At 43.0% G+C, this 26,835-nt stretch overlaps 2 protein-coding genes across 6 annotated transcripts in view; both read left to right on the forward strand.

The window, feature by feature from the left end:
• Positions 1-1,638: 1,638 nt before the first annotated feature.
• On the forward strand, positions 1,639-8,117 carry LOC121579425. 5 transcript variants are annotated; one of them, XM_045224282.1, is made up of 11 exons: positions 1,639-1,880; positions 2,857-2,945; positions 3,198-3,344; positions 3,465-3,610; positions 3,719-3,855; positions 3,980-4,073; positions 4,164-4,275; positions 4,364-4,587; positions 4,679-4,850; positions 4,984-5,111; positions 5,238-8,117. In XM_045224282.1, the coding sequence occupies exon 11, from the start codon at positions 5,569-5,571 to the stop codon at positions 8,005-8,007; it is 2,439 nt and encodes an 812-aa protein (XP_045080217.1). In that variant the 5' UTR covers positions 1,639-1,880; positions 2,857-2,945; positions 3,198-3,344; positions 3,465-3,610; positions 3,719-3,855; positions 3,980-4,073; positions 4,164-4,275; positions 4,364-4,587; positions 4,679-4,850; positions 4,984-5,111; positions 5,238-5,568; the 3' UTR covers positions 8,008-8,117. The 5 variants fall into 5 exon arrangements, with proteins under 5 accessions (XP_045080217.1, XP_041749944.2, XP_045080218.1 ...); XM_041894010.2 differs by having other exon boundaries at positions 5,238-7,567; XM_045224284.1 differs by lacking the exon at positions 1,639-1,880 and adding an exon at positions 1,945-2,035 and having other exon boundaries at positions 5,238-7,567.
• A 9,441-nt stretch (positions 8,118-17,558) lies between these two features.
• The window catches only part of LOC121580208 (dehydrogenase/reductase SDR family member 11), a 40,168-nt gene continuing 30,891 nt past the window's right edge, over positions 17,559-26,835 (forward strand). Inside the window, exon 1 of the mRNA XM_041895266.1 lies at positions 17,559-17,921. Within this exon, the coding sequence (XP_041751200.1) occupies positions 17,790-17,921 (132 nt within the window). The 5' untranslated portion in view covers positions 17,559-17,789. The remainder of the gene's footprint in view (positions 17,922-26,835) is intronic.

The following is a 26,835-nucleotide window of genomic DNA, read 5'->3' on the forward strand; positions in this document are numbered from 1 at the left end:
TGTAAGTCTTCACAAGGTTTTCACACACTGTTGCTGGTATTTTGGCCCATTCCTCCATGCAGATCTCCTCTAGAGCAGTGATGTTTTGGGGCTGTCGCTGGGCAACACGGACTTTCAACTCCCTCCAAAGATTTTCTATGGGGTTGAGATCTGGAGACTGGCTAGGCCACTCCAGGACCTTGAAATGCTTCTTACGAAGCCACTCCTTCGTTGCCCGGGCGGTGTGTTTGCAATCATTGTCATGCTGAAAGACCCAGCCACGTTTCATCTTCAATGCCCTTGCTGATGGAAGGAGGTTTTCACTCAAAATCTCACGATACATGGCCCCATTCATTCTTTCCTTTACACGGATCAGTCGTCCTGGTCCCTTTGCAGAAAAACAGCCCCAAAGCATGATGTTTCCACCCCCATGCTTCACAGTAGGTATGGTGTTCTTTGGATGCAACTCAGCATTCTTTGTCCTCCAAACACGACTGAGTTGAGTTTTTACCAAAAAGTTATATTTTGGTTTCATCTGACCATATGACATTCTCCCAATCCTCTTCTGGATCATCCAAATGCACTCTAGCAAACTTCAGACGGGCCTGGACATGTACTGGCTTAAGCAGGGGGACACGTCTAGCACTGCAGGATTTGAGTCCCTGGCGGCGTAGTGTGTTACTGATGGTAGGCTTTGTTACTTTGGTCCCAGCTCTCTGCAGGTCATTCACTAGGTCCCCCCGTGTGGTTCTGGGATTTTTGCTCACCGTTCTTGTGATCATTTTGACCCCACGGGGTGAGATCTTGCGTGGAGCCCCAGATCGAGGGAGATTATCAGTGGTCTTGTATGTCTTCCATTTCCTAATAATTGCTCCCACAGTTGATTTCTTCAAACCAAGCTGCTTACCTATTGCAGATTCAGTCTTCCCAGCCTGGTGCAGGTCTACAATTTTGTTTCTGGTGTCCTTTGACAGCTCTTTGGTCTTGGCCATAGTGGAGTTTGGAGTGTGACTGTTTGAGGTTGTGGACAGGTGTCTTTTATACTGATAACAAGTTCAAACAGGTGCCATTAATACAGGTAACGAGTGGAAGACAGGGGAGCCTCTTAAAGAAGAAGTTACAGGTCTGTGAGAGCCAGAAATCTTGCTTGTTTGTAGGTGACCAAATACTTATTTTCCACCATAATTTGCAAATAAATTCATTAAAAATCCTACAATGTGATTTTCTGGAATTTTTTTTCTCAATTTGTCTGTCATAGTTGATGTGTACCTATGAAGAAAATTACAGGCCTCTCTCATCTTTTTAAGTGGGAGAACTTGCACAATTGGTGGCTGACTAAATACTTTTTTTCCCCACTGTAAATCTTTGCTCAGTGTCACTGTGGTCTCAAGTTGTTTGTGTGGGGCTTTGTGCATATGTGTGTCTGTCTGTTTTAGGAGAGCTAAATAAGGGTGGTGTGTTGGTGTTGTACACTTTTTCAGTATTTTGAACATGCTGCGCTCATGAACGTAACGAGATTAGTTTAGGAGAGGGAGGGAAGGAGAACTCCGCTATCCCTTGTTCTGGTCAGTGGGAGAATTAAGGCAGAGGGGTAACAGCTAGTTGACCATAAGGGGTAGCAGCTAGTTGACCATAAGGGGTAGCAGCTACACAGTAAAAAATGGGGTGTTAATATTTCAGAGTAAAGTTATTTTAACCCAGATAGAGTATTTTCAACATTTTTGAGAGTAAAGTTGCTCTATCAGTGGAGTTAAAAGTGAGTGTAAAAATCTGCAGATACGCAGTGACAATTTCAACTCTACAGCAGTGATGAATACCCGCCACTCTGCTTTGCTGAAGTTTGGCACGTACGTTGGTGGAGGAAGATTGCGAAGGAGTAGCTAGGCCACAGATATTGCTAGGTAAGTTACATCCCCGTTTTTTCAACACCAAACCGGTATTTTTAACTTTACATAATTTTAGAGTTGTGCTGATGTCAAGGTCATATTTTAAGTTACGAGTTCCATGCGGCGGTCCCCCTTGCAGTGACCTCGTCATCAGCCAGCTAAATTAGCTTGTAAGTTCAGATGGTTGACAGTAATAACTGTTATATGATATACCCATGGAATATGTTTGATATTTTTGTGAATGGCTTGCTGTTTCATATGGCTAAAAATAGGTAACGTTAACTTAGCTAATCAGTTCGTTTGAAGGACACCACCGTTTGGCATGAGCGCAGATTGTGCTTGTCATGCGGTTAGCTAGCTTGCAATCAGTATCGGTAACTGTCTTTCTTTGTGTTGCAATATTTTCACGAATGAAGTTTGTCAGAATGGTAAATACGTAAAATAACGTTCGCTAACAACAAAACATTTATACAGATAGTATTGTTAGCTAACGTTATTGTATAGCTTCCCAGGCTTCCTTACACTAACGTTAACTGTTTTTTATAAAGCTATATATAACGGTAATGTTAGCATGCTTCTGATAGTTAGCCAGCTAATGTTGGTGTTATAAAACGATAACTTAGATCACTGATTTGCATGACGGGTTTGTTTAACATTGCTTAACCATTTTAATGGTTAGCTACTGTTCGAACTAAAATGGCTAATGAGCTAGCTAACTTTGACACATAGCTAGTTATTTGGTAGCTAATGGGACAATGTGCCTCTAAACTTGAACTAGCCTACACCCATTTGCTGCAGAAAATGGCAGCTTAACGTTATATTCAACCAGCACAACTTTGTCTACTTCAGCCTTTGTAATTGCAGTGTAACGTCTAAGTAATGCATAGTGCATTGCGTAGCTAGTACTACTGAGATAAATGGATAGTTAGCTAACGCTTAGTTGAACCAGCACTAAATGATGATTTTGAATATATATTTTCTTTGTTAACAGAGGCAAAATGCTGTTGCGTGTTCAGCTCGGGGAAGAGCAGAAATACGTCAAGCTGTCTGAGCTGACATTCAATGCTTTCTTGAAAGAAGGTAGGTATAATAGGTTAAAGCAATACATATCACCCTAATGACAAAATAATACAGCATTAAGCTATTATCTTATGATATCTATTTAGGTCTATAGTCATTTCTGCTGTGCTTTATATTTTCAGTAACATAAAATCAGGTGCAGATCCTTGTCTTTCATCATTTTGTGAACACATGAGGCAACCTTAAGTATGAACTTGGATTCTTGTGAGAAGGGAATGCATGTTTTTCTTTTTCTTCTTCTTTTTTTAACAGTGTGTCTAAAATTCAACATACCAGAAAGCAGAAAGCCAGACATTAAGGTGTATGACCAGTCTGACACAGAAGTTGACTCAGATGTTTTTGAAGAATTAGTAAAGGAGTCACCTGGAACTTTCAGAATCATGCTGGGCAATGGACTTGGTATTCATTCATTCAATTAGTTTTTTAGTTTAAAGGCCAGAATGAGAACCTTTATTGTCTTAAAAATAACAGTTTATTGTAATATGTTTCTATGTTTTGCACAAATTTCATAATGAACAGATACCTCTCATTCATCATCATGCTCGGGTACATCTGATGACACCATCATTCTGAATTTCACTGTGTGTGACGATGTTGAAGAAGTAGCGGCTGGCGAAGGAAGCCAGCCTAAAAGGCCATGCCACATAAACTATGAGGCAAAAGCAGTAAGTGGTGAACATTGCTGTTAAGTCCAATCTGAATGTTGTTTCATCATGTGACAGCATTACATATTGTTTTACAATTACGGAAAGCACATTTCTTTCCACCTATAGCTGATTGAAAAAATCCTAACATCAAAGCCTGGTGGTGAACGCATTATGCAAGAGTATGGAAAAACCAAATCTCTGACAGATGCCACCAGAAGACAGATGCTCAACATACTTGCTGCTGAGATGACAGAAACACATGGGTAAGCATTAAGCATATAGATGGGCTGTAAAGAAACATTGTTATTATTTTCCGGTTATTAATTATGTAAAATGTGTTGTGCAATATCAATTCAGTGTGATGTTAACTTTGAATTCATATGCTAGGACATCCCCCCCCAAAAGTGTCAGAGTGATGTATGCACAGGGGATAGTAGCTTTGTTTCCCTATCTAGAAGACCCATACTCACAACATGGATATGTAAGTAAATGGGTTATTGCAACATTATGCACATATTCACTCTATGAAATGGGAATAGTACTCCTTTATAATTTATTTATAATAATATAGGATCATTACTACGATCCGGAGAGTGGTTCCGGATACCTTGCATGGCGATTGAAGACCATACAAAGAAAAACAGCAGAGGAAAGAGGTGCCTCAGTCAGCAAATCTCCTAAAGGTATGTTTTCTGATCAGTGACATGTAATTATAATGGTGACCTGTGAATTGTACAGAAAGGATTTCTTAACACTGTATTTTGTCTTAAGTTGGTGGGCCAGGCCGTGATCGTCAGCCCTTCACCTATGACAGAGAGCCATCTGATGAGGATGTGGAAGCAGCTATTGCTGTTTTGAGACACTCTGCTGATGAAAACACTGTCCGTGAGAAGATGAAAATGACCTTCATATATCGGCAAGCAATGGTCAACGATGAAGCCAAATCATCAGATGTCTTCTCGGTCTTCCCAAGATTTCTGGACACACCAGGACTGGTATGACAACTTAATTCACTGCATCACCAAAAATATCCAATGAAGAATAAGGTAACACTCATTATTTCTGTCTTTGTGTGTTACATTGCAGATAGAACAAGATTTCAGACTTCTGTTTGGTGAGGCCACAGCCAACAAATTCTTGGAGAAGTGGCCAACCACTTTCAAAGCAAAAGTAATAAAGGAAAGCCATGGACTTGTATCCACCACAGAACTCTTGGATTTGATGCGCAATGCTGAGTCAGCTGCTGAAGTTGAGAATGGTATGAATGAACTGTTTTACTTTTTATGTGGATAATGTAGGTGTGCATTATATGTCCATAATGGTGCAAGTTGTGAATAAGAATGTTATGCTACGGCACAATGTTAACCAGGTTTTTATTTACTTATTTGTAGGCTGGGACAGTGACATGTCTGCCATCTTGCTGCTGCTACATTTGCTACCACCATCTGCACAAGGTAGAAAGAGGCCGGGAAAGATGTCTGCATATCAAGCTGTAGATCAGCTCATCAGATTTCAAAAGGTATGCTTAACAGTTGTTTAAAATATATATTCCATCATCTCAATCTTGTGCACAGTTTGAGGTGATCTTATCTATTGTCAGAGGTTAGTCACCAAAACAATTCTGTTGAATGTGTTTTTTTTGTAGGTTGGAACCAGTGTGCAGCAGCATCTTGACAACATCACCCAAAGCAGTCAGCCCTACCTTCTCGCCCAGGGATCCACACAGAGCAGCATTCACTCCTACTTCATTGTGGTTGACAAGCATGCTCTTCCATGCAAGGCAACAGGTTCAGTAGGAGCTTTTGACGAAGTCTTTAAAGCCCATTACGTATTTGGTACGTCATACAGTTCTTCCTTGAGCAGCTTTTTCACTTTTGTGCAAACAACCATCTATAACATCGACATGGGGGAAACAAAGGAGACTCCTAGAGTTGCTGAGTTGCGAGCAAGAATGGTGCGTTAGTTGAGATAAAACTATGAAGTGTTTTCTTTGCAAAAGTGACCATGGAAGTCCAAACAACCTTGTTAAGCACCTTAAGATAATTCATGGGCTATGTACAGGCAGGACTCTTTTTCTGAAATGTGGTCAAGAAGGATGCTCACGTTCTTTTGGTAGCTTTTCTGGTTTTAGAAAACATCTTAACAAGTGCCACGGAGAAAGTTTAGTAGATTCTATAGAAGATGATCTTTCAGACCCTCAAAGTACCGTCAACACCAGTAATATTTCTCATGTTGAAGTGTCGACTGAATGTTTAGAGGCTGAGTCAGAGTTATCTTCGCCATACATTGTAAATAGTTGTGCAGCTGTTATTTCTGATCTAAAGGCAGCAGGTGTTGGTCAAAGTACAGTAAATACTGTAGTGATTTCCATGGAAGAGATTGTTCAAGATATTCATCAGCATGCTAAAGAAACAGTGATAAAGCATGTATTTAGTAATGAAAGAGAAACAGAAATGTGCAAGAAAGTTGAGGTGTGTTTTGAGGGGTTAGAGAATCCTTTCACAGTTCTAAATTCGGAATACAAGCGATCAAAATTTATGACTGCCAAGTGGGAAATAGTAGAACCAGTTGAATGTGTGATTGGTTCAAGATTTGACACAAGACTAAATAAAAAGACTGGAACATATGATCAGGTAGTAGTTCAAGATAAATTCATGTATATTCCAATTTTATCTACACTGCAGTCAATATTTAAAAGTCAGTATTTTGCAGAAATGTTGCAAAGCTCAGCTACCAGCAACTCTAGACTGAGAGATATTTGTGATGGATCTTTTTTTAAAAGTCACCCCCTGTTCTCAACTGAGAAGCAGACAATACAGGTCCAGATGTTCTATGATGATTTTGAGGTCGCCAACCCATTGGGTTCCAAGCGAGGTATTCATAAATTGGGTGGAGTATATTTTACTTTAAGAAACTTCTCTCCAAAATGGAATTCTTTTTTGGCTAACATACACCTGTGCGCCTTATTTCATACTCAAGATGTTAAACGATATGGTTTTAGTGAAATTTTTGCTCCCATTGTTCGAGACATTAAAGTGTTAGAGAGCGATGGTATTGAGATTCCATTATACAGTGGTTATGTACGTGGCACTGTAGTACAGGTAACAGGTGATAATTTGGGTTTGCATAGTTTGTTTGGTCTGGTGGAGTCTTTCAGTGCAAGGTACTGTTGCAGGTTCTGTTTAGCAGAAAAGGAGGACTTTCAAACAGAATTCTCTGAAGATTCTTCCAAAATAGTTTTACGCACCAAAGATATGCATACTGCTCACTGTCAAGAAATGGCTTGTAATCCATCCCTTCCGTATGTTTTTGGTGTGAAAAGGTCATGCATATTAAATTCATTGAGGTATTTTCACACAACTGAGAACTTCTCAGTTGATGTGATGCATGATGTGTTAGAAGGGGTTGGCCAGTACGAATTGAAGTTATTATTTCTGTATTTGAATGAAAAACATGTTACATCAGGAGAAATACATTCAAGAATACAAAGTTTTGATTATGGTTTCACAGAGAGAAATAACAGGCCTGTGACTGTTAATTTAAGTGAAGGATCTAATGATCTGGGACTGAATGCAATTCAGTCCTGGTGCTTACTTAGGAATGTTCCTCTTATCTTTGGAGATTTGGTAACTTCTACTGACCAACACTGGGGCCTGCTTCTTTTATTATTGCAAATAATTAACATTATATTCTCGCCCATGTTATCTCAAGGTCTATGTGTATATTTAAAACATTTGATTGTTGATCACCATACACTGTTTAAGAAGTTGTATCCTCAGAAAAAACTTTTACCAAAGCACCATTTTCTTATCCACTATCCCCGCTGCATCCAGAAAATAGGGCCTGTACTTCATAGTTGGTGTATGAGGTATGAAGGCAAACATAATTTTTTCAAAAAACAGCTTAAATCGTTTAAAAATATTACCAAAACGCTGGCAAAAAAGCATCAGAATCATATGGCATATAGTTGGCGAAGATCAACAACTTTTAGTCGGTTAGATATTGGTCCAGGAAAAATGGTGGCTTTAAATATGGTAAAAGGAGGTTCTGAAATTGCTTTGGCAATGCAAGTGCCCAGTAGCATTCAGGTTATGAAGGTTAATTGGGCTAAACATAATGGGTATGTTTATCGCCCACACTTGGTTATCTGTGGCGAAGTTGACTCTGAAGTGCCCTTGTTTTATCAGATTGAGTCAGTTCTGATAATGTGTGAAAAACTGTTACTACTCACAGTGCCTTTAGTTACAGTAACTTTTCAAGAACATTTCCATGCATATGAGGTGATCAGATCAAAGCATGATTTAGTTATTTTTCATGTCGACAACCTGCACTACCCTAGACCTTTTGACATACAAAGGTCATATGGAGGAAATGACACAGCTCTCCTTGTTGTGCCATATTGCTTTCTCTGGTGAACATTTTTATGATGTTATACTTCTGTCATAGACAAGGCAATGGGTGTACAATGTAAATTCACGGACATTGAAATTATACTTTTTTTTTTCAATAAATGTGGGTGCTCTCACCTTGTATTATTGTGCTTTGTTTTATTTGATAGTATTGATATTTCTATAATTCAGTAACACTACATCATATGATTTAAATAAAAATAAAAAAAACACTGTAGAGAAATGAAAAGTAAATATCATTACACTTTAAAGTGTCATTTTTTAAAGTAAAATTGTAGTTGACTTAACTCTATACAGTGTAATCATATTACTCTCAACAGTGTGATTAAACTACAGTGTTAAATATTTTGACACATTTCATTGTTATTTTTTACACAATATGGAGTAGAATTAACTCTAAAAGTTTTACACTGACCAAAGAGTACATTTTACACTGATTTTGAGTGGGACCAAATGTTATCTGAAACAGAGTTAAATTCAACTCGATAGGAGTTAAATTAACACTTCTGTTTTTACTGTGTAGTTGACCATAATTGTCAATGTGGCAGAGATTGGTGTGGTGTGCCATTCGAAGAATTTCAGACAATGGGGGAAAAAAAGTATTTGGTGGCTTACTCCATTATAATACACACCTCCTGTACAGAAGCACAGCCATTCATGAAACTTTGGCTCCTCTTGGTGGCAAAAAAATGCAACATGTGAGTTTGACTACAGTTTACACTGTTTTCCTATACATACTTTGTGAGGATGTCATTGCCTCTTAAAAACATTTCCCAATTTTAAGCATTGAATTTACCTTTGGACTGTTTTAAGGGCTCTTGTTTTCCCATTCATGTCATGCCGGGTGTTGAGATCTCTAACCAACATTTTACATGCAGCAGTATTGTAATTGTGTGTTTGTAGCTATGTTTCCATCTAATTGGCGACAGATTTTCATGTGGAAACTCTAGAATCCACATAAAGACAATATGTGTGTTATTCCATCAGTGACCACGTTTACATGCACACCAATATCCCGTTATTATTAGGGATAATCATGTATTCTGTATTTGAATTGATAAACATCATATCCCGTTTAGAATAACCCGAAAAGGCTTGTATACCGGATATGAGAAACCCGGATAAAATGCCTGGAATATGCTAATCTAAGACGGGATACTGTTGCATGTAAACATCTTATCCCGTTTACTGTTGTTTTTGCGGTCTGCGCAGGCTCAGTTTCGCAGATATTTTTATCTGATTGTCAAACAAATCACTTCAAAAAGTAGGCTACCTGCGCACTTCGATCCACCATAATAATTCCATAATTTAGCCTAATTTAATTAATTTACGATAATTTTCTGCTTATAATTTCCGACATTTGTTAGGCAATATTATAATTTCCTACATTTGGTAGGCCATTTGTTTGTCAACTATAGTTTGATAGATGCAGCTTCTCCTCTGTCATATTTTGTTGCCCCAGAAGACTAAATAAAGTAGTGCTCACCAGAATGTCTTAAATCGATATAATGAATGCATTAGTAATCTATACTAAACAAAAATATAAATGCAACATGCAACCATTTAAAAGATTTTACTGAGTTACACAGTTCATATACAGTGGGGGGGAAAAGTATTTAGTCAGCCACCAATTGTGCATGTTCTCCCACTTAAAAAGATGAGAGAGGTCTGTAATTTTCATCATAGGTACACGTCAACTATGACAGACAAAATGAGAAAAAAAAATCCAGAAAATCACATTGTAGGATTTGTAATGAATTTATTTGCAAATTATGGTGGAAAATAAGTATTTGGTCAATAACAAAAGTTTCTCAATACTTTGCTATATACCCTTTGTTGGCAATGACACAGGTCAAACGTTTTCTGTAAGTCTTCACAAGGTTTACACACACTGTTGCTGGTATTTTGGCCCATTTCTCCATGCAGATCTCCTCTAGAGCAGTGATATTTTGGGGCTGTTGCTGGGCAACACGGACTTTCAACTCCCTCCAAAGATTTTCTATGGGGTTGAGATCTGGAGACTGGCTAGGCCACTCCAGGACCTTGAAATGCTTCTTACGAAGCCACTCCTTCGTTGCCCGGGCGGTGTGTTTGGGATCATTGTCATGCTGAAAGACCCAGCCATGTTTCATCATCAATGCCCTTGCTGATGGAAGGAGGTTTTCACTCAAAATCTCACGATACATGGCCCCATTCATTATTTCCTTTAAACGGATCAGTCGTCCTGGTCCCTTTGCAGAAAAACAGCCCCAAAACATGATGTTTCCACCCCCATGCTTCACAGTAGGTATGGTGTTCTTTGGATGCAACTCAGCATTCTTTGTCCTCCAAACACGACGAGTTGAGTTTTTACCAAAAAGTTCTATTTTGGTTTCATCTGACCATATGACATTCTCCCAATCCTCTTCTGGATCATCCAAATGCACTCTAGCAAACTTCAGACGGGCCTGGACATGTACTGGCTTAAGCAGGGGGACACGTCTGGCACTGCAGGATTTGAGTCCCTGGCGGCGTAGTGTGTTACTGATGGTAGGCTTTGTTACTTTGGTCCCAATTCTCTGCAGGTCATTCACTAGGTCCCCCTGTGTGGTTCTGGGATTTTTGCTCACCGTTCTTGTGATCATTTTGACCCCACGGGGTGAGATCTTGCGTGGAGCCCCAGATCGAGGGAGATTATCAGTGGTCTTGTATGTCTTCCATTTCCTAATAATTGCTTCCTAATAATTGCTCCCACAGTTGATTTCTTCAAACCAAGCTGCTTACCTATTGCAGATTCAGTCTTCCCAGCCTGGTGCAGGTCTACAATTTTGTTTCTGGTGTCCTTTGACAGCTCTTTGGTCTTGGCCATAGTGGAGTTTGGAGTGTGACTGTTTGAGGTTGTGGACAGGTGTCTTTTATACTGATAACAAGTTCAAACAGGTGCCATTAATACAGGTAACGAGTGGAGGACAGAGGAGCCCCTTAAAGAAGAAGTTACAGGTCTGTGAGAGCCAGAAATCTTGCTTGTTTGTAGGTGACCAAATACTTATTTTCCACCATAATTTGCAAATAAATTCATTAAAAATCCTACAATGTGATTTTCCGGATTTTCTTTTCTCATTTTGTCTGTCATAGTTGACGTGTACCTATGATGAAAATTACAGGCCTCTCTCATCTTTTTAAGTGGGAGAACTTGCACAATTGGTGGCTGACTAAATACTTTTTTCCCCACTGTAAGGAAATCAGTCAGTTGAAATGCATTCATTAGGCCCTAATCTATTGATTTCACATGACTGGGAATACAGATATGCATCTCTTGGTCATGCATCTCTTGGTCTTTTTAAAAAAAGTAGAGCCGTGGATTAGAAAACCAGTCAGTATCTGGTGTGACCACCATTTGCCTCATGCAGCGCGACACATCTCCTTCAAAATAGAGTTGATCAGGCTGTTGATTGTGGCCTGTGGAATATTGTCCCACTCCTCTTCAATGGCTGTGCGAAGTTGCTGGATATTGGCGGGAACTGGAACACGCTGTCGTACACGTCGATCCAGAGCATCCCAAACAGGCTCAATGGGTTACATGTCTGGTGAGAATGCAGGCCATGAAAGAACAGAGACATTTTCAGCTTCTAGGAATTGTGTACAAGTCCTCGCGACATGGGGCTGTGCATTATCATGCTGAATCTCGTAACGGTATCTCTGTGCATTCAAATTGCCATCGATAAAATGCAATTGTGCTCATTGTCCATAGTTTATGCCTGCCCATACCATAACCCCACCGCTACCATATCACTCTGTTCACAACGTTGACATCAGCAAACCGCTCGCCCTCACGGTGCCATACACGTGGTCTGCGGATGTGAGGCCGGTTGGACGTACTGCCAAATTCTCTAAAATGACGTTCGAGGCGGCTCTTGTGGACATTCCTGTAGTCAGCATGCCAATTACACACTCCCTTAAAACTTGAGACATCTGTGGCATTGAGGCACAAAAATGCACATTTTAGAGTGGCCTTTTATTGTCCCCAGCACAAGGGGCACATGTGTAATGATCATGCTGTTTAATCAGCTTCTTGATATGCCACATCTGTCAGGTGGATGGATTATCTTGGCAAAGGAGAAATGCTCACTAATGGGGATGTAAACAAAGTTGTGCAAAATATTTTAGCGAAATAAGCCTTTTGTGCGTATGGGACATTTCTGGGATCTTTTATTTCAGCTCATGAAACATGGGACCAACACATTACATGTTGTGTTTATATTTTTGTTCAGTGTAGTTAACACCGGTAAAATTGTGTTTCGTTTAGGGACTGAGGAGAAAACGCAATAACTCAAACAGTGGAAAGATTGGTCCTGTGCAAAATGTCCAAATGTCATCAGTTTGACCGGTTTTACAGACATTAAAAGCTGAGAAAACGACGAAACACATTTCTGATAAGACTTCAGTTCGTCTTGGGTGCATATTTTATGTGGTGGAAATACTGTCTGCTTGCATAACAGTGTCAAAGATAACACATTACAAGTGCATTCACATTTTCTCTAAAGATGCTGAAAGAAAGAAATCATATTTCGCCACTCCTGTTCCCGAGACAAAATTAACATTTGTTTTATAATTTCACTGCCAGAAATGCATAATTCTGCAGGAGTTCAGTGCGTGATGACGTAGTGCACACAAAATATACTTTTCCGCTTAAGTTTTCATGTACGAAATACAAATCTAAAGTTCAATATGTTTCCATCGCATTTCCAACGCTACCAATAGTTTTGTCACAAACTGTTGCGTTAAAAAGTAAATGTGCCTACTCTGGTCTTCGCACATGTGCTCTAGCCAATAACGGATACAGTTCGGGTACGTTGTGCGGATATAGTCTACATCAAACTTATTCCACGGAGGGCTGAGTGTCTGCGGATTTTCGCTCCTCCCTTGCTCTTGGTTGATGAATTAAGGTCACTAATTAGTAAACAACTCCCCTCACCTGGTTGTCTAGGTCTTAATTGAAAGGAAAAAACTAAAACCCACAGACACTAGGCCCTCCATGGAATGAGTTTGACTGACACCCCTAGTCTACATGATGAGATTATTACGGATAAGATCAACAATATTTTTATTTGTCAAACGGCTGTCAAGCATCGATCATCATGTCACCAGAATAAGACCCTTGATATTAATTGGAAATGGGCATCAAGATCACAATGCACTTTCACCACTCTGTGAAGTTCATAATAATGTATTTCATCTGTAGCATAGTAAACTGCATGGTTTCCCGAGTCATAGTGGGAGGAGGATCACACACCATATCATCGCGTTACTCCAAGTTTACGTCGATATGATGGTTATTATAACAATATTTGCGCATTAAGGCGTTTCCACCGCCATTTCTGGCATAATTAATTTTACTGACAAAAAAAGATCCCACCATGTAGAATGAACAAATTGTCTGTCAGCATTTATAAAGTTGTACCGAAACTTACTGTTTCCATCACAGCTGTCTTGATTTTTTTTTAAATAGGGTATGACTTTACTCTCATAACTGGATGGAAACGTGGTTTGTGTCTGTAATCCTTAATTTTTTTACAAGTTTATCCATTTGCCTCTGTTGTCACATTCACTTGGATGTTGCATTCTTTTGCAACCAAGGGGAGACAAAGTTTAATCAGTGAATGACATTGACAGCTAGCCATGGCTAATATTTCATCCAGGAAAGAAGGAATATGGAGGGGAAATTAGTTAGTAAAACAAAGACAGACAAGTTCAAGTTTTTTACAATATCTACATAACAGTCATAGACACGGAAACACATGGATATTGCATTGATAATAGACAATAAAACATTCATGTTAAAATACAAGAGAAAAACATGACAACATTTACATTTGACCTTTGAAGATACTTAAGTTGTGTTGATATGTTGGCAAAAGTAAGGTATGGGGTGACTGTGTCTTTCACAGACAGACAAACACAAACTTGCATAAAGCCAAACACATACAGCATTGGAGGCTGCTGATGGGAGGACGGCTCATAATAATGTCTGGAATGGAGTAAATGGAATGGCATCAAACACATGGAAACCTTGTGTTTGATGTATTTGATACCATTCCACCTATTCCGCTCCAGCCATTACCACGAGCCCGTCCTCCCCGATTAAGGTGACAGCAATGTCCTGTGATACACTGAGTGTACAAAACATTAGGAACACCTGCTCTTTCCATGACATAGGCTGACCAGGTGAATCCAGGTGAAAGCTATGATCCCTTATTGATGTCACCTGTTAAATCCACCAATCAGTGTAGATGAAGGGGAGGAGACAGGTTAAAGAATTATTTTGAAGCCTTGAGACAATTGAGACATGGATTGTGTATTTGTGCATTTTTGTTACACTGTTTAAATACACTACCTGTATTTATATACTGGATTCTTGACATAGCTCACTGTAATATACAGTATCTACTGCTGTACATATCATTCTTAGTATATATGTTTGGTGTATATATGCATAGATTATATTTGGATTACTGATACAGTGTTATTTGGGTTGTTAACTGGATTCGTCTTGACATTCGTGGTTTCTTGTTTTTTTTATTTTGATTATTATTTGTGTACTGCATTGTTAGGAGCTAGTAACACAAGCATTTCACTGCACCCACTATAACATCTGCTAAACTGTGTACGCGACCAGTAAACTTTGATTTGATTTGAAAACCACTTACTTTTATTTGACCCTGCTGATCATCTATAAACATTTGAACATCTTGAAGAACAATCTGGCCTTAACAGCCATGTACTCAAATAATCTCCTCCTGGCACAGCCAGAAGAGGAATGGCCACCCCTCGGAGCCTGGTTCATCTCTAGGTTTTTTCCTAGGTTCCTACATTTCTAAGGAGTTTATCCTAGCCACTGTGCTTCTACATCTGCATTGCTTGCTCTTTGGGGTTTTAGGCTGGGTATCTGTATAAGCAATTTGTGAGAACTGCTGATGTAAAAAGAGGTTTATAAAATACATGTGATTGATGAAACAAGCAGTGGTCCAGGCTAGGCACGCACGTTATGGCTCCTGTAGGCCAGGAGATCATGATGGGCGAGCACCATGGTCCCCTGTCCCCTCCCTGCTGGTCCTTCTGGACAAAATCAAGGAGCTAAGGTGTCCAGGAATGATTCCCTTGCCCAGAGGGCTAAGCTTCGCAGTGGACCAGCGAGGTCATGGTGGGCGAGCACCATGTTATCCTCCAGAGCTCCAGCCCTGAGAACACCAGTGGGCCTGACTGTGTCCAGCTCTCCCCACTGGTGGTGCTACCAAAGGTCATCTTTGAGAGGAGCATGGAGTCATGGCTATGAGACTCGAAATTGAGCTCAGGTGATCATCCTTGAGATGTTTCTACAACTTGATTGGAGTCCACCTGTGGTACATTCAATTAATTGGACATGATTTGGAAAGGCACACACCTATCTAAGGTCCCACAGTTGACACTGCATGTCAGAGCAAAAACCAAGCCATGAGGTCGAAGGAATTGTCTGTAGAGCTCCGAGATAGGATTGTGTCGAGGCACAGATCTGGGGAAGGGTACCAGAAAATGTCTGCTGCATTGAAGGTCCCCGAGAACACAGTGGCCTTTATCATTCTTAAATGGAAGTTTGGAACCACCAAGACTCTTCCTAGAGCTGGCCGCCCGGCCAAACTGAGCAATCGGGGGAGAAGGGCCTTGGTCAGGGAAGTGACAAAGAACCCGATGGTCACTCTGACAGAGCTCCAGAGTTCCTCTGTAGAGATGGGAGAACCTTCCAGAAGGACAACCATCTCTGCAGCACTCCACCAATCAGGCCTTTAGTAAAAGGCACATGACCGCCCGCTTGGAGTTTGCCAAAAGGCACCTAAAGGACTCTCAGACCATGAGAAACAAGATTCTCTGGTCTGATGAAACCAAGATTTAACTCTTTGGCCTGAATGCCAAGCGTCACGTCTGGAGGAAACCTGGCACCCTCCCTACGGTGAAGCATGGTGGTGGCAGCATCATGCTGCGGGGATGTTCTTTAGCGGCAGGGACTGGGAGACTAGTCAGGATCGAGGGAAATATGAACGGAGCAAAGTACAGAGAGATCCTTGATGAAAACCTGCTCGAGAGCGCTCAGGACCTCGGACTGGGGCGAAGGTTCACCTTCCAACAGGACAACGACCCTAAGCACACAGCCAAGACAACGCAGGAGTGGCTTCGGGACAAGTCTCTGAATGTCCTTGAGTGGCCTAGCCAGAGCCCGGACTCAAACATCTCTGGAGAGACCTGGAAATAGCTGAGCAGTGACGCTCCCCATCCAACCTGACAGAGCTTGAGAGGATCTGCAGAGAAGAATGGGAGAAACTCCCCAAATACAGGTGTGCCAAGCTTGTAGCATCATACCCAAGAAGACTTGAGGCTGTAATCACTGCCAAAGGTGCTTCAACAAAGTACTGAGTACAGGGTCTGAATACTTATGTAAATGTGATATTTCCTTGCTTGTTTTTTATACATTTGCAAAAATGTATAAAAACCTGTTTTTGCTTTGTCATTATGGGGTATTGTGTGTAGACTGATGAGGGGAAAAAGCTATTTATTCAATTTAATCAAAATGTGGATAAAGTCAAGGGGTCTGAATACTTTCCGAATGCACTGTATGTCTCTGTAGTACCAAAGGGCTTCCATAGGACAGCCACAGAATCAACCACTACTAGCTGCCCAGGAGGCTTTCAGCCAGAGGACACACCATTTAAGAGGAAAAGAGCATCAGAGGACTCTGACAGTTTCCTCACCTCTAAGGTCACCTGTAAAAGGAGCAGGGAGTCCAGTCCTTCAAGAAGCTCAGGCTGCTGACAGCTAGAGGGCAACCCTCTGAATAAAAAGAGGAAGTATGAGGAGGACAGTGGCATTCTCAGTGTGATAGTCCCAAGTGTACCTTCAGTCTCCCGGAAGAGGACCTGGGAATCAGCCACTGTCCCGGGAAACTCCGAATCCATAGAGAGTCTGAAGAGACAGAGGATCCAGTGAGGACAGTGACTCCTCTCAATTTAAATTGACCAATCTGAACTAAACTTGTGCACATTGTTGCATTTGTTTTGTTGTATTTGATGTTGCAATAATTTTAGTGGTTCTAACTAACCAACCATGGCCCATATATGGTGCATTTATTACAGTATTATTCAATTATACTAATTTAAATAGATTTTTTTAAATATTTTAATAATAATACATTATTTCCTAAATCTACATTGTCCTTGTGTTTGTTATTATCATTGAGATACGATTTGATTATTGCTTACAAATGGTTTACCGGACCGGTACATACATTTTGACTGGGTAGATACGTTTTGCATTTAGCCTAAATCAATTATTGACCAAAGTCAATACATTTTGAAGGAAATGTATGACATAGCATCCTAGAGAACATCTAATAACCAATAAACTCAGTGAACATAAATGTATTTCTTTATTGCTCATAGATTCTGCAATGAGGGCCCAGCAATGCAGCGGAGAGTTTCAGGTCTGCAAACGTAAGAGCACTAAAATAAACTAGTGGGAGGGGATGTCAACCAAACACATCGCGCAATGTTTGTCATTTAATATTTAATCCCGAGCGCAGGGATTGGGGTGCCTTTTCCTGGATGCTGCGAAAATAGGATTAGGGAGGGTTGAACGGTGTAACAGACCGCCCCCTATAAACAAGTAACTGTTATGTCTATTGTGACTATTGAACAGACATAGGTCAACGAAATCTATCGTCCTACTACGACAGTTGTAAAACTAGCTAGCTAGTCTTTGTAATAGCCAAATAATCAATTGAAATGGAGCGGTGGAAAGGCAGAGTAGCTCTCGTGACTGGAGCCTCGGTCGGGATTGGAGCGGCTGTTGCACGGGCACTTGTCCAACACGGCATGAAGGTTGTCGGATGTGCCAGGAATGTTGACAAAATCGAGGTGAGTAAACATTAGACAATGTACAAGTGAGAAAACTGTCGCAATCACTCATAGTAGCGATCTGACAGTTCCTCGGATGGCTGAGGTGCGCCAAAAGACCAGTTTGCAGTCATTGTTTCTCACTGTATTAGCTATAGAGATACACAGTAGCTAGCTTTAGCCAGCCAATTCTAGCCTGCAGTAGGTTTGGCAGCTATAGAATTCAGAATACAATTATACATTTGTGATTTACTTTGGCCTAACCAATTTTAATAAATGTCACCTTTTAAACATAATTCACGCAAGTTTTATTGATTTAATGCAATTTTCTATCATATTTGTTGGTTTGCTATCTTTTTTTGTCTATAATAACATGGAGTGAAATTGCTCAATGCAAAATGCACTTATTACAAAGTAGCACAAAGGCTGTTATCACAGAATAATGCCAGTCCTGATACTTTTTAAGAAATCTTCATGTACCATTTTAAGAAAGTGTTAAATTAATTTCCCAGTTATTAGCTAGCTAGCTACAAATCGAATCACTATTATTCAGTTATACACATTCTCATTCTCTCTTTCCTAAGATTGAGAAATAGATGTGGCATGTCTTGTCAACATTGCATCACTGACAAAAGTTGTCTTCTAGAATTCCTTAACATTATAATTTTTTATTGTCACATACACCAGATAGGTGCAGTTTTACAGGGTCAGCTACAGTAGTACAGCGCCTCTGGAGCAAATTAGAGTTACGTGCCTTGCTTGAGGACACAGATTTTTCACCTTGACTGCTCAGGTATTTGAAGCAGCAACCTTTTGGTTACTGGCCCAACGCTCTAACCGCTAGTGTAGTATGGACGACAAACTGACAGACACACAACACAACACACAACACAACACAACACAACCAGATTGTGCAAGTTGCTTCTTTAGCCCTCCACTCATTTGCTGATCACCTGGCCTCCTGTCAAATCATTAACTGCTCCAGCTTTGGCCAGAATACAGTACCACAGTATGAATCATAATAACCTAGCAGTCAAATAGGGAAATGGTTCCAATTGTTTTGATAACCATGTAAATCTCTCTAGAACAAGGTGACTTTTATCAATATATTCGCCTTCTTTTACCCGCATACCATTTTTATGCTAATTAGCCGCTAATGTGGCTATCATAAAGAACTACAAATACCATGGTGATCTGGACGAGACTGCCGAATCGAGGCAAAGGTAAGAATCTCTGGATTAACTATCTGGATTAACTATCTATCTAATGACATTAATGTAATGTAAATGTAGCTAAATGTAGTAATTAATAAATTGTCAAAAGGTCTTTAAATTGACAGTTCTGTGAACTGTCTTGTGCAAGTTTTAAATTGCAGGAGCTTGCAGGGATCTGTAGTCTTGCAAGATGTCTACTTTGATGCTAATTAGCATTTTCAAATATGAGAGTAAATAGAGCCAAATATATTGATAAAAGTCACCTTGTCCAGGGCCTCCCGAGTGGCGCAGCGGCGTCACTACAGACCCGGGTTCGATCCCAGGCTGTTTCACAGCTGGCCGTGACCGGGAGACCCATGAGGCGGCACATAATTGGCCCAGCGTCGTCTGAGTTAGGGGACGGTTTGGCCAGCTGGGATTTCCTTGTCCCATCGCGCTCTAGCGACTCCTTGTGGCGGGCCAGGCGCCTGCAAGCTGACTGGAGTCGCCAGCTGGACACATTGGTGCGGCTGGCTTCTGGGTTAAGCGAGCAGTGTGTCAAGAAGCAGTGAGGCATGGCTCTCGACCTACGCCTCTCCTGAGTCCGTAGGGGAGTTGCAGCGATGGGACAAGACTGTGTCATGAAAGTAATTTTTTTTACATATATATTTTTTTTAAACAAGTCACCTTGTCTGAGAGAGATTTACATGCTTATCAAAACATCACGCCAGGGTAAGCCTACATGAAACACAGACCTTATTTTAATTTAGTGTTTCTAAAATCCCTTATGGGAAAAATGAATGGTGTAAAAACGATTGGAACCATTTCCCTGTTTGACCGCTAGGTTTTATGGGTATTATGACACCTTCACTGTAGGGCTCTATCGGCTCCTGTCCTTGACTTCTGCAAAACTCCACAGCCACTTAGTTTCTCTAGATCAATCTGAGATCAGTCAGACCTACCGTCCTCCATTGATAAGGAAGACTTCATCCACTATGAAAATAACTTAGGCTACAACAAGTTACTGTAATGTTAAGACATCTTATTATTCTACAGGGTCACCACAGTTTTGAAGGTTGGCAAACTCTGACCCCTTTCTTGACCACAGAGCAAATTGATTTACTATTCATTTTCTACTGCAACTAGGGCTAAGTGCGTTGCTCAAGGGCACATCACCAGATTTTTCACCTACTCGACTCAGGGATTTGAACTAGCGACCTTTCAGTTACTGGCCCAATGCTCTTAACCCATTCAGCAACCTTTTGAATTTCAGGTTTCTGAAATTGGAAATCATGGGTGATAAAAATACATTAAGCAATAGGCTATTTGTTCTTTATTAGAATATGCTTGGCTTTACACAAGATTCCACTGAAACTTTTGCAACCACAGGCCAGCTCCAGTTGGCCAAATATTTGGCCAAGAACTGAGGGAAAGATGTCAGATTGTGTGGAGGCTGGAAGGTAAAGAAGGAGTGACAAGCTTTCAACGCCCCCTCTCTGGGACAGACTGCATCACTTGTATGAGGCCTCTGAGTGTTGTCTGTGTTTGAGCTGAAGGGGAAGGGGGGGGGGGCACAAAGCTGGCATTGTACCCTCTCTGCCATGCCCACACTGGGGACTGGCTGTAACAGTGCCAAGCAGGGTATGCGCTCACTGAAACGGGGGGTTGTAACTAAGTTTCCATCGCCATTTGGTGCTCTTTTTCTACATGGGGAAAATGAGGTGATGAGTACAATGTAGGCTACATATCCCAAGAGAGCTATGTTCTTTGATAGCAGACAAGACACAGGTAGTTATAGACAGGTTTCCTAACAACGTCAATAAAATGATGTGTGCGCATTACATGGGTAGAAGGCTGTGTATTATGATTCTGAACGGTCAGATAGCTAGCAACAATGACAAGAAGCTGCCATGTGGGGAATCGTAGGTGGCTTGTTTTAGCTAGTTGAATTAGTTATTGATACCATGTCTTGTTTTGAGGTGTTTTGACTTATACCACGTCTAATGTTAATATGGCAAAAATTCGCAACGATGTATTTGAGAGATAACAAGTGCTTATAAAATGTATTTATTTGAAGACTAAATATAGTTTACATAATCAATAATCCTATAATTCTAAACCATCCCGTCTATAAACCTAGATGAAACCCTATCTAATCCCATGGCTAATGTTCCTATATTATCTGGCTGGCCAGTTCCTGTGTAACAAAAGCCTGAATGAGTGGAGTTGAAACTTAGGGGGAATGTGATGGGCAGAGACAGCAGTAGAGGACAGTGTCTCTGAGAGGGTAGAAAAAGGGTAGAAAACAGAAAAGGAGACTTAAATGAGATGGAGGGAGATGTGTGGTCGACAAGGGCTGCCTGCAGGAATGGGGAGATGGATAGGAGCAACTTGGCTTCAAGAAGCAGGTGCCAGGCCATTACTGACATTAAACAAACCATTCTGTCATTGAACCTGATATGCAGCCTATCTAGCTACAGTAGGACTGTGGTGACCTCTTACCTTGCATAATGCTATAGTAATTACCAAGGTGTTTCAATAAACATTTTAGTCATTTAGCAGATGCTCTTATCCAGAGCGACTTACAGTTAGTGAGTGCATAAATGTTTTCATACTGGCCCCCCGTTGGAATCAAACCCACAACCCTGGCGTTGCAAACGCCATGCTCTACCAACTGAGCTACACGGGACCATAGGCCATATAGCCTCATAATGAATCCTATGATAGTAGGTTGAGACCTTATGTTTCGGTGACTTCATTAAGAAGATCCGCTATGGATTCATGGTCATCAATTGTATGCATGTGCCAGCCCTGCTATGTGGTCGTTTACATTCAGGAGCTCTTTGACTGTCACATAAAAGCAAAGTGCCTTGGGCTACATTTAGACTAGTGCAATAGGCTAGTCGTGTCACAGGTGGGTTGATGGGTTTGTTTTGTTGTTCTCCAGACCCCTTTGGGCGTTTTACATAGAACTTCAATTATTTACTACTTAGACTGTCAGTAAGTTTTGATTGGTTGAATGTTAAGAATGATAATAGATTTAAACAAAGATTGATGCCTTAATTTGTCCTGCTTTGCCCTGCCATGTTACAGAAGTTGGCCGAGTTTGTGGTTGCACCCACAGATGTCGTACAGTGCACTCTAACTAATATAATAGCTACAGTAGGCCTATAATTCACTTAGCAGATACATTAATCCAAAGCAACTAAAGCAACATTTGTATACATCAGTGTTGGAGCGACGCTTTGTACATTTCCTATCACGGGCCAACAAGCAGGTAAAAAGGCGTCCCACTTGCGGGGGGAGATGAGGGTGTCTGTCATTTAATCTATGCATGTCTGCACTTTGAGCTCAGTCGATTCTTAGAAAATGTGTGAGTGGGGGTGTGTGGCATGATGCAGTTCCAGCAGGAGGATCATGGTGTCATCTTTGGATCTAGTGTGAAATAATTCAGCTAGAATATTCCACTGACCTTGGCTTGAAGGGGGAGACGAGGGGCTAACAAAGAGGGCGGGGCCCCAGACCCCTGTCTGAGTTGGTGTCCTTTTGATTGGTCAGGAGTGTAACACCCTGGCTCTGGGACTCTATATGTTGAGCCAGGGTGTGTTCTTTCTATGTGGTGTATTTCTATGTTGGGAGTTCTAGTTTGTTTATTTCTATGTTGGCCTGAGTGACTCCCAATCAGAGGCAACGAGTGTCAGCTGTTGGCTGGTTGTCTCTGATTGGGAGCCATATTTAAACTGTCTGTTTTTCCCTTTGTGTTTGTGGGTTCTTGTTCCGTGTTGGTCTATGTTACCTAGGACGTTACGAGTCGTTTGTTGTTTTTGTTTACTGTCCGTGTTTATCGCTAATGATAAATAAACATGTTCGTTCATCACGCTGCGCCTTGGTCCTCCTCTCTTAACGACGATCGTGACAGAAGAACCCACCATACAAGGACCAAGCAGCGTGTCCAGGAGCAGGCAGACTGGACATGGGAGGAAGCGCCGGGAAAGGAGATGGAGAGGTTGGCGATGGCCCAGGTGGGCAAATCGTGGTCCTGGGAGGACATGCTCGGGGGCAAAGGGCCATGGGCTAGGATTAAGGCCCTGGCGAGAGAGGAGCAGTGGCGTCAGCAGTGTCATCGTCGGACGGACGAGAGGCAACCCCAAAAAAATTTTTGGGGGGGGCACACGGCATGGGCGGCTGGGCAGCAGGAGGCTGCCACAGGGCGATTTGGAGAGGAGGCCACCGGGTTTGGGGGGCCAGAAGGCAGGTTGGCGGAGCCTGGATGGAGAGCAGAGCCAACTCCCGTACTCAGGCATGGCAGCATGAGACTGGTCAGGTTCCGGGGTATGCGGAGCTGCGTACTGTGCCACGAGTGGTCCGGCATAGTCCGGTACGTCCTGTGCGAGCACCCCGCACGTGTTGTGCGAAGGTGGGCATGCAGCCAGGACGGAGTGTGCCGGCTCAGCGCTCGTGGCCTCCAGTGCCTCTCCTCGGTCCCGGATATCCTGCGCCAGTGTCACGTGCTGTTATGCCAGTACGGGTACACAGCCCTGTACGTCCTGTGCTGATGCCTCACACAGAGTGTGTGAAGGTAGGCATTCAGCCAGGACGGGTTGTGGCAGCTCTTCACTCCAGGTCTCCTATCCGTCTCCACGGTCCGGCCCGGCCTGTCCCTGCTCCTCGCACCAAGCCTACGGTGGGCGTCGCCAGCCCGGCCCGGCCTGTCCCTGCTCCTCGCACCAAGCCTACGGTGTGCGTCGCCAGCCCGGTCCGGCCTGTCCCTGCTCCACGCACCAAGCCTACGGTGTGCGTCGCCAGCCCGGTCCGGCCTGTCCCTGCTCCTCGCACCAAGCCTACGGTGTGCGTCGCCAGCCCGGTCCGGCCTGTCCCTGCTCCTCGCACCAAGCCTACGGTGTGCGTCGCCAGCCCGGTCCGGCCTGTCCCTGCTCCACGCACCAAGCCTACGGTGTGCGTCGCCAGCCCGGTCCGGCCTGTCCCTGCTCCTCGCACCAAGCCTACGGTGTGCGTCGCCAGCCCGGTCCGGCCTGTCCCTGCTCCACGCACCAAGCCTACGGTGTGCGTCGCCAGCCCGGTCCGGCCTGTCCCTGCTCCTCGCACCAAGCCTACGGTGTGCGTCGCCAGCCCGGTCCGCCCTGTCCCTGCTCCTCGCACCAAGCCTACGGTGTGCGTCGCCAGCCCGGTCCGGCCTGTCCCTGCTCCACGCACCAAGCCTACGGTGTGCGTCGCCAGCCCGGTCCGGCCTGTCCCTGCTCCTCGCACCAAGCCTACGGTGTGCGTCGCCAGCCCGGTCCGGCCTGTTCCTACTCCACGCACCAAGCCAGGGGTGCGCATCGTCAACCCGGTCCGGCCCGTTCCTACTCCACGCACCAAGCCAGGGGTGCGAGTCGTCAGCCCGGTCCGGCCCGTTCCGGCTCCACGCACCAAGCCAGGGGTGCGCATCGTCAGCCCGGTCCGGCCCGTTCCTACCCACGCACCAAGCCAGGGGTGCGCATCGTCAGCCCGGTTCGGCCCGTTTCCTACTCACGCACCAAGCCAGGGTGCGAGTCGTCAGCCCGGTCCGGCCCGTTCCGGCTCCACGCACCAAGCTAGGGTTGCGCATCGTCAGCCCGGTTCGGCCCGTTCCTACTCCACGCACCAAGCCAGGGGTGCGAGTCGTCAGCCCGGTCCGGCCCGTTCCGGCTCCACGCACCAAGCCAGGGGTGCGCGTCGTCAGTCCAGCACAACCCGTGCCTGGGTCACCGGTGCCTGGTAAGGTACCGGTCAACTGCTCCACTACGGAGCTGAAGCTAACCGCTCCTGCTACGTCCAGTTCAGCTCCAGCCAGCGGGGCCAGACCGACCAGGGGCGCTATGGGGGGTTTATTGGAGGGTGGTGGGCAAGGCCGGAGCCAGAACCGCTGCCGAGGAGGAATGCCCACCCAGCCCTCCCTGTTTTGCTCTAGTTGAGGCGCGGTCGCAGTCCGCGCCTTTAGGGGTACTGTAACACCCTGGCTCTGGGACTCTATATGTTGAGCCAGGGTGTGTTCTTTCTATGTGGTGTATTTCTATGTTGGGAGTTCTAGTTTGTTTATTTCTATGTTGGCCTGAGTGACTCCCAATCAGAGGCAACGAGTGTCAGCTGTTGGCTGGTTGTCTCTGATTGGGAGCCATATTTAAACTGTCTGTTTTTCCCTTTGTGTTTGTGGGTTCTTGTTCCGTGTTGGTCTATGTTACCTAGGACGTTACGAGTCGTTTGTTGTTTTTGTTTACTGTCCGTGTTTATCGCTAATGATAAATAAACATGTTCGTTCATCACGCTGCGCCTTGGTCCTCCTCTCTTAACGACGATCGTGACAAGGAGTTCTAAGGTCAACCTTTTTTTGATATCCAACCATCTTCATTATTAGCATATCTCAACATTTCTGTGTCATTATTTGAACAGTCATTCATTTAAAAGAGACCTTCAGTGATGCTTACTGCTGCAGAATTTTGGGTAATAATGGGTCACCCTAGCCTACTTTCAAGTACCTTGGTCCAATGTGCCCTGAGCTGCAATAGACAATCTTCTATAAACATAATGATGTCATATGTTTGATAAATTACAGAGTAAACGTACATTCTAACTGTTATTGCCAACGGTGAGCAGGTTAGTTATAAAGCCAGTGTCAATAATGGACTCATTATCAGATTTTTCTACACAGCCCCCCAGTCTAGTCCAGCCCAGCCTGTCATGTTTGACGAAGATGGGCCAGTGTACAGTATGTAAAGGTAGATTTGGCGTTGCTCTGCTTGTGAAGGATATGATCCGAAAGGGAGCTGAGGAAGATCGGTCTGGCCTGGCCTGCTGTGATAGGAGTAGTGTTCTGTGCTGCTGTGCCTGGCCTGCATCTTAAATCTGAAGTTCTCTGTGAGGTGTTAATGGGTAGAAATCTAGTGGGGTTGCCCAACTTGCCTTGAAGGAACATACTGTAGGTCTATAAATCACACAGGCAGAATGCATTTGACGTGACAGCCAACTTTATTTAGCCTTTTACCGCACCATAAGGCTCCAGGAATATGTGGTTGAATCATTTGATTAGCTGTGTGTTAATGTCAGCATGTCAGCAGAGCTTTAGTGGTACAATGGCCCTGGTCAGTCCGGACCACTGGTTTCACTGTAGCAGGCAGTGGCGGTCAGTGCCGTTTAAGTTGAGGGAGGACGATAATTTTTTTCATGAGCATGGCCTTATTTCTATTACAGCATATTGAATGACTGTTATTCAAATTCCATTCACCCTGTTTAATGTAACAGCGATAGGTTTAGGCTACACATAACATTTTCCCTATACCCATCATGATATATATCATCATACTACAACCTAGCCTATGAATGAAAGTTTACAACGTAGGTGCACATAGGTCGAGAGAAAAATTTGAGGTGACAGACACTGACACATGGACAGACAGTGACACATTCAATACCGCCTTACACACTCTTGCCTGCATCTAGCTGATATATGTAGTCGTTAGTCTAACTGTTGCGAACAAGAGTTTCTATTGGACAAATTCAGGTATGTTTATCCCCGTTTTGTTCCCTTTAAGACATTTTTTCCAACAGAATCGGCGGAATGAATACACCCCTGATCACGCGTAAACACAGTTCACTTTCATAACAGCCACGTTGTATTCCTTCTCGCATCTATGCGCTCTCCTCCTCTCACCTTTTCCCTTTGTCGCTTGTGGACGTCAATGCACAACACATCAGCTGTATGTGAC

This window comes from Coregonus clupeaformis, chromosome 13 (assembly GCF_020615455.1).
Source record: "Coregonus clupeaformis isolate EN_2021a chromosome 13, ASM2061545v1, whole genome shotgun sequence".
Lineage (NCBI taxonomy): Eukaryota > Metazoa > Chordata > Actinopteri > Salmoniformes > Salmonidae > Coregonus > Coregonus clupeaformis.

What these genes read in the sequence shown, in the direction of transcription:
- LOC121579425 (XM_045224282.1), top strand. Translation starts at nt 5,569, where the DNA reads ATGAAGTGTTTTCTTTGCAAAAGTGACCATGGAAGTCCAAACAACCTT.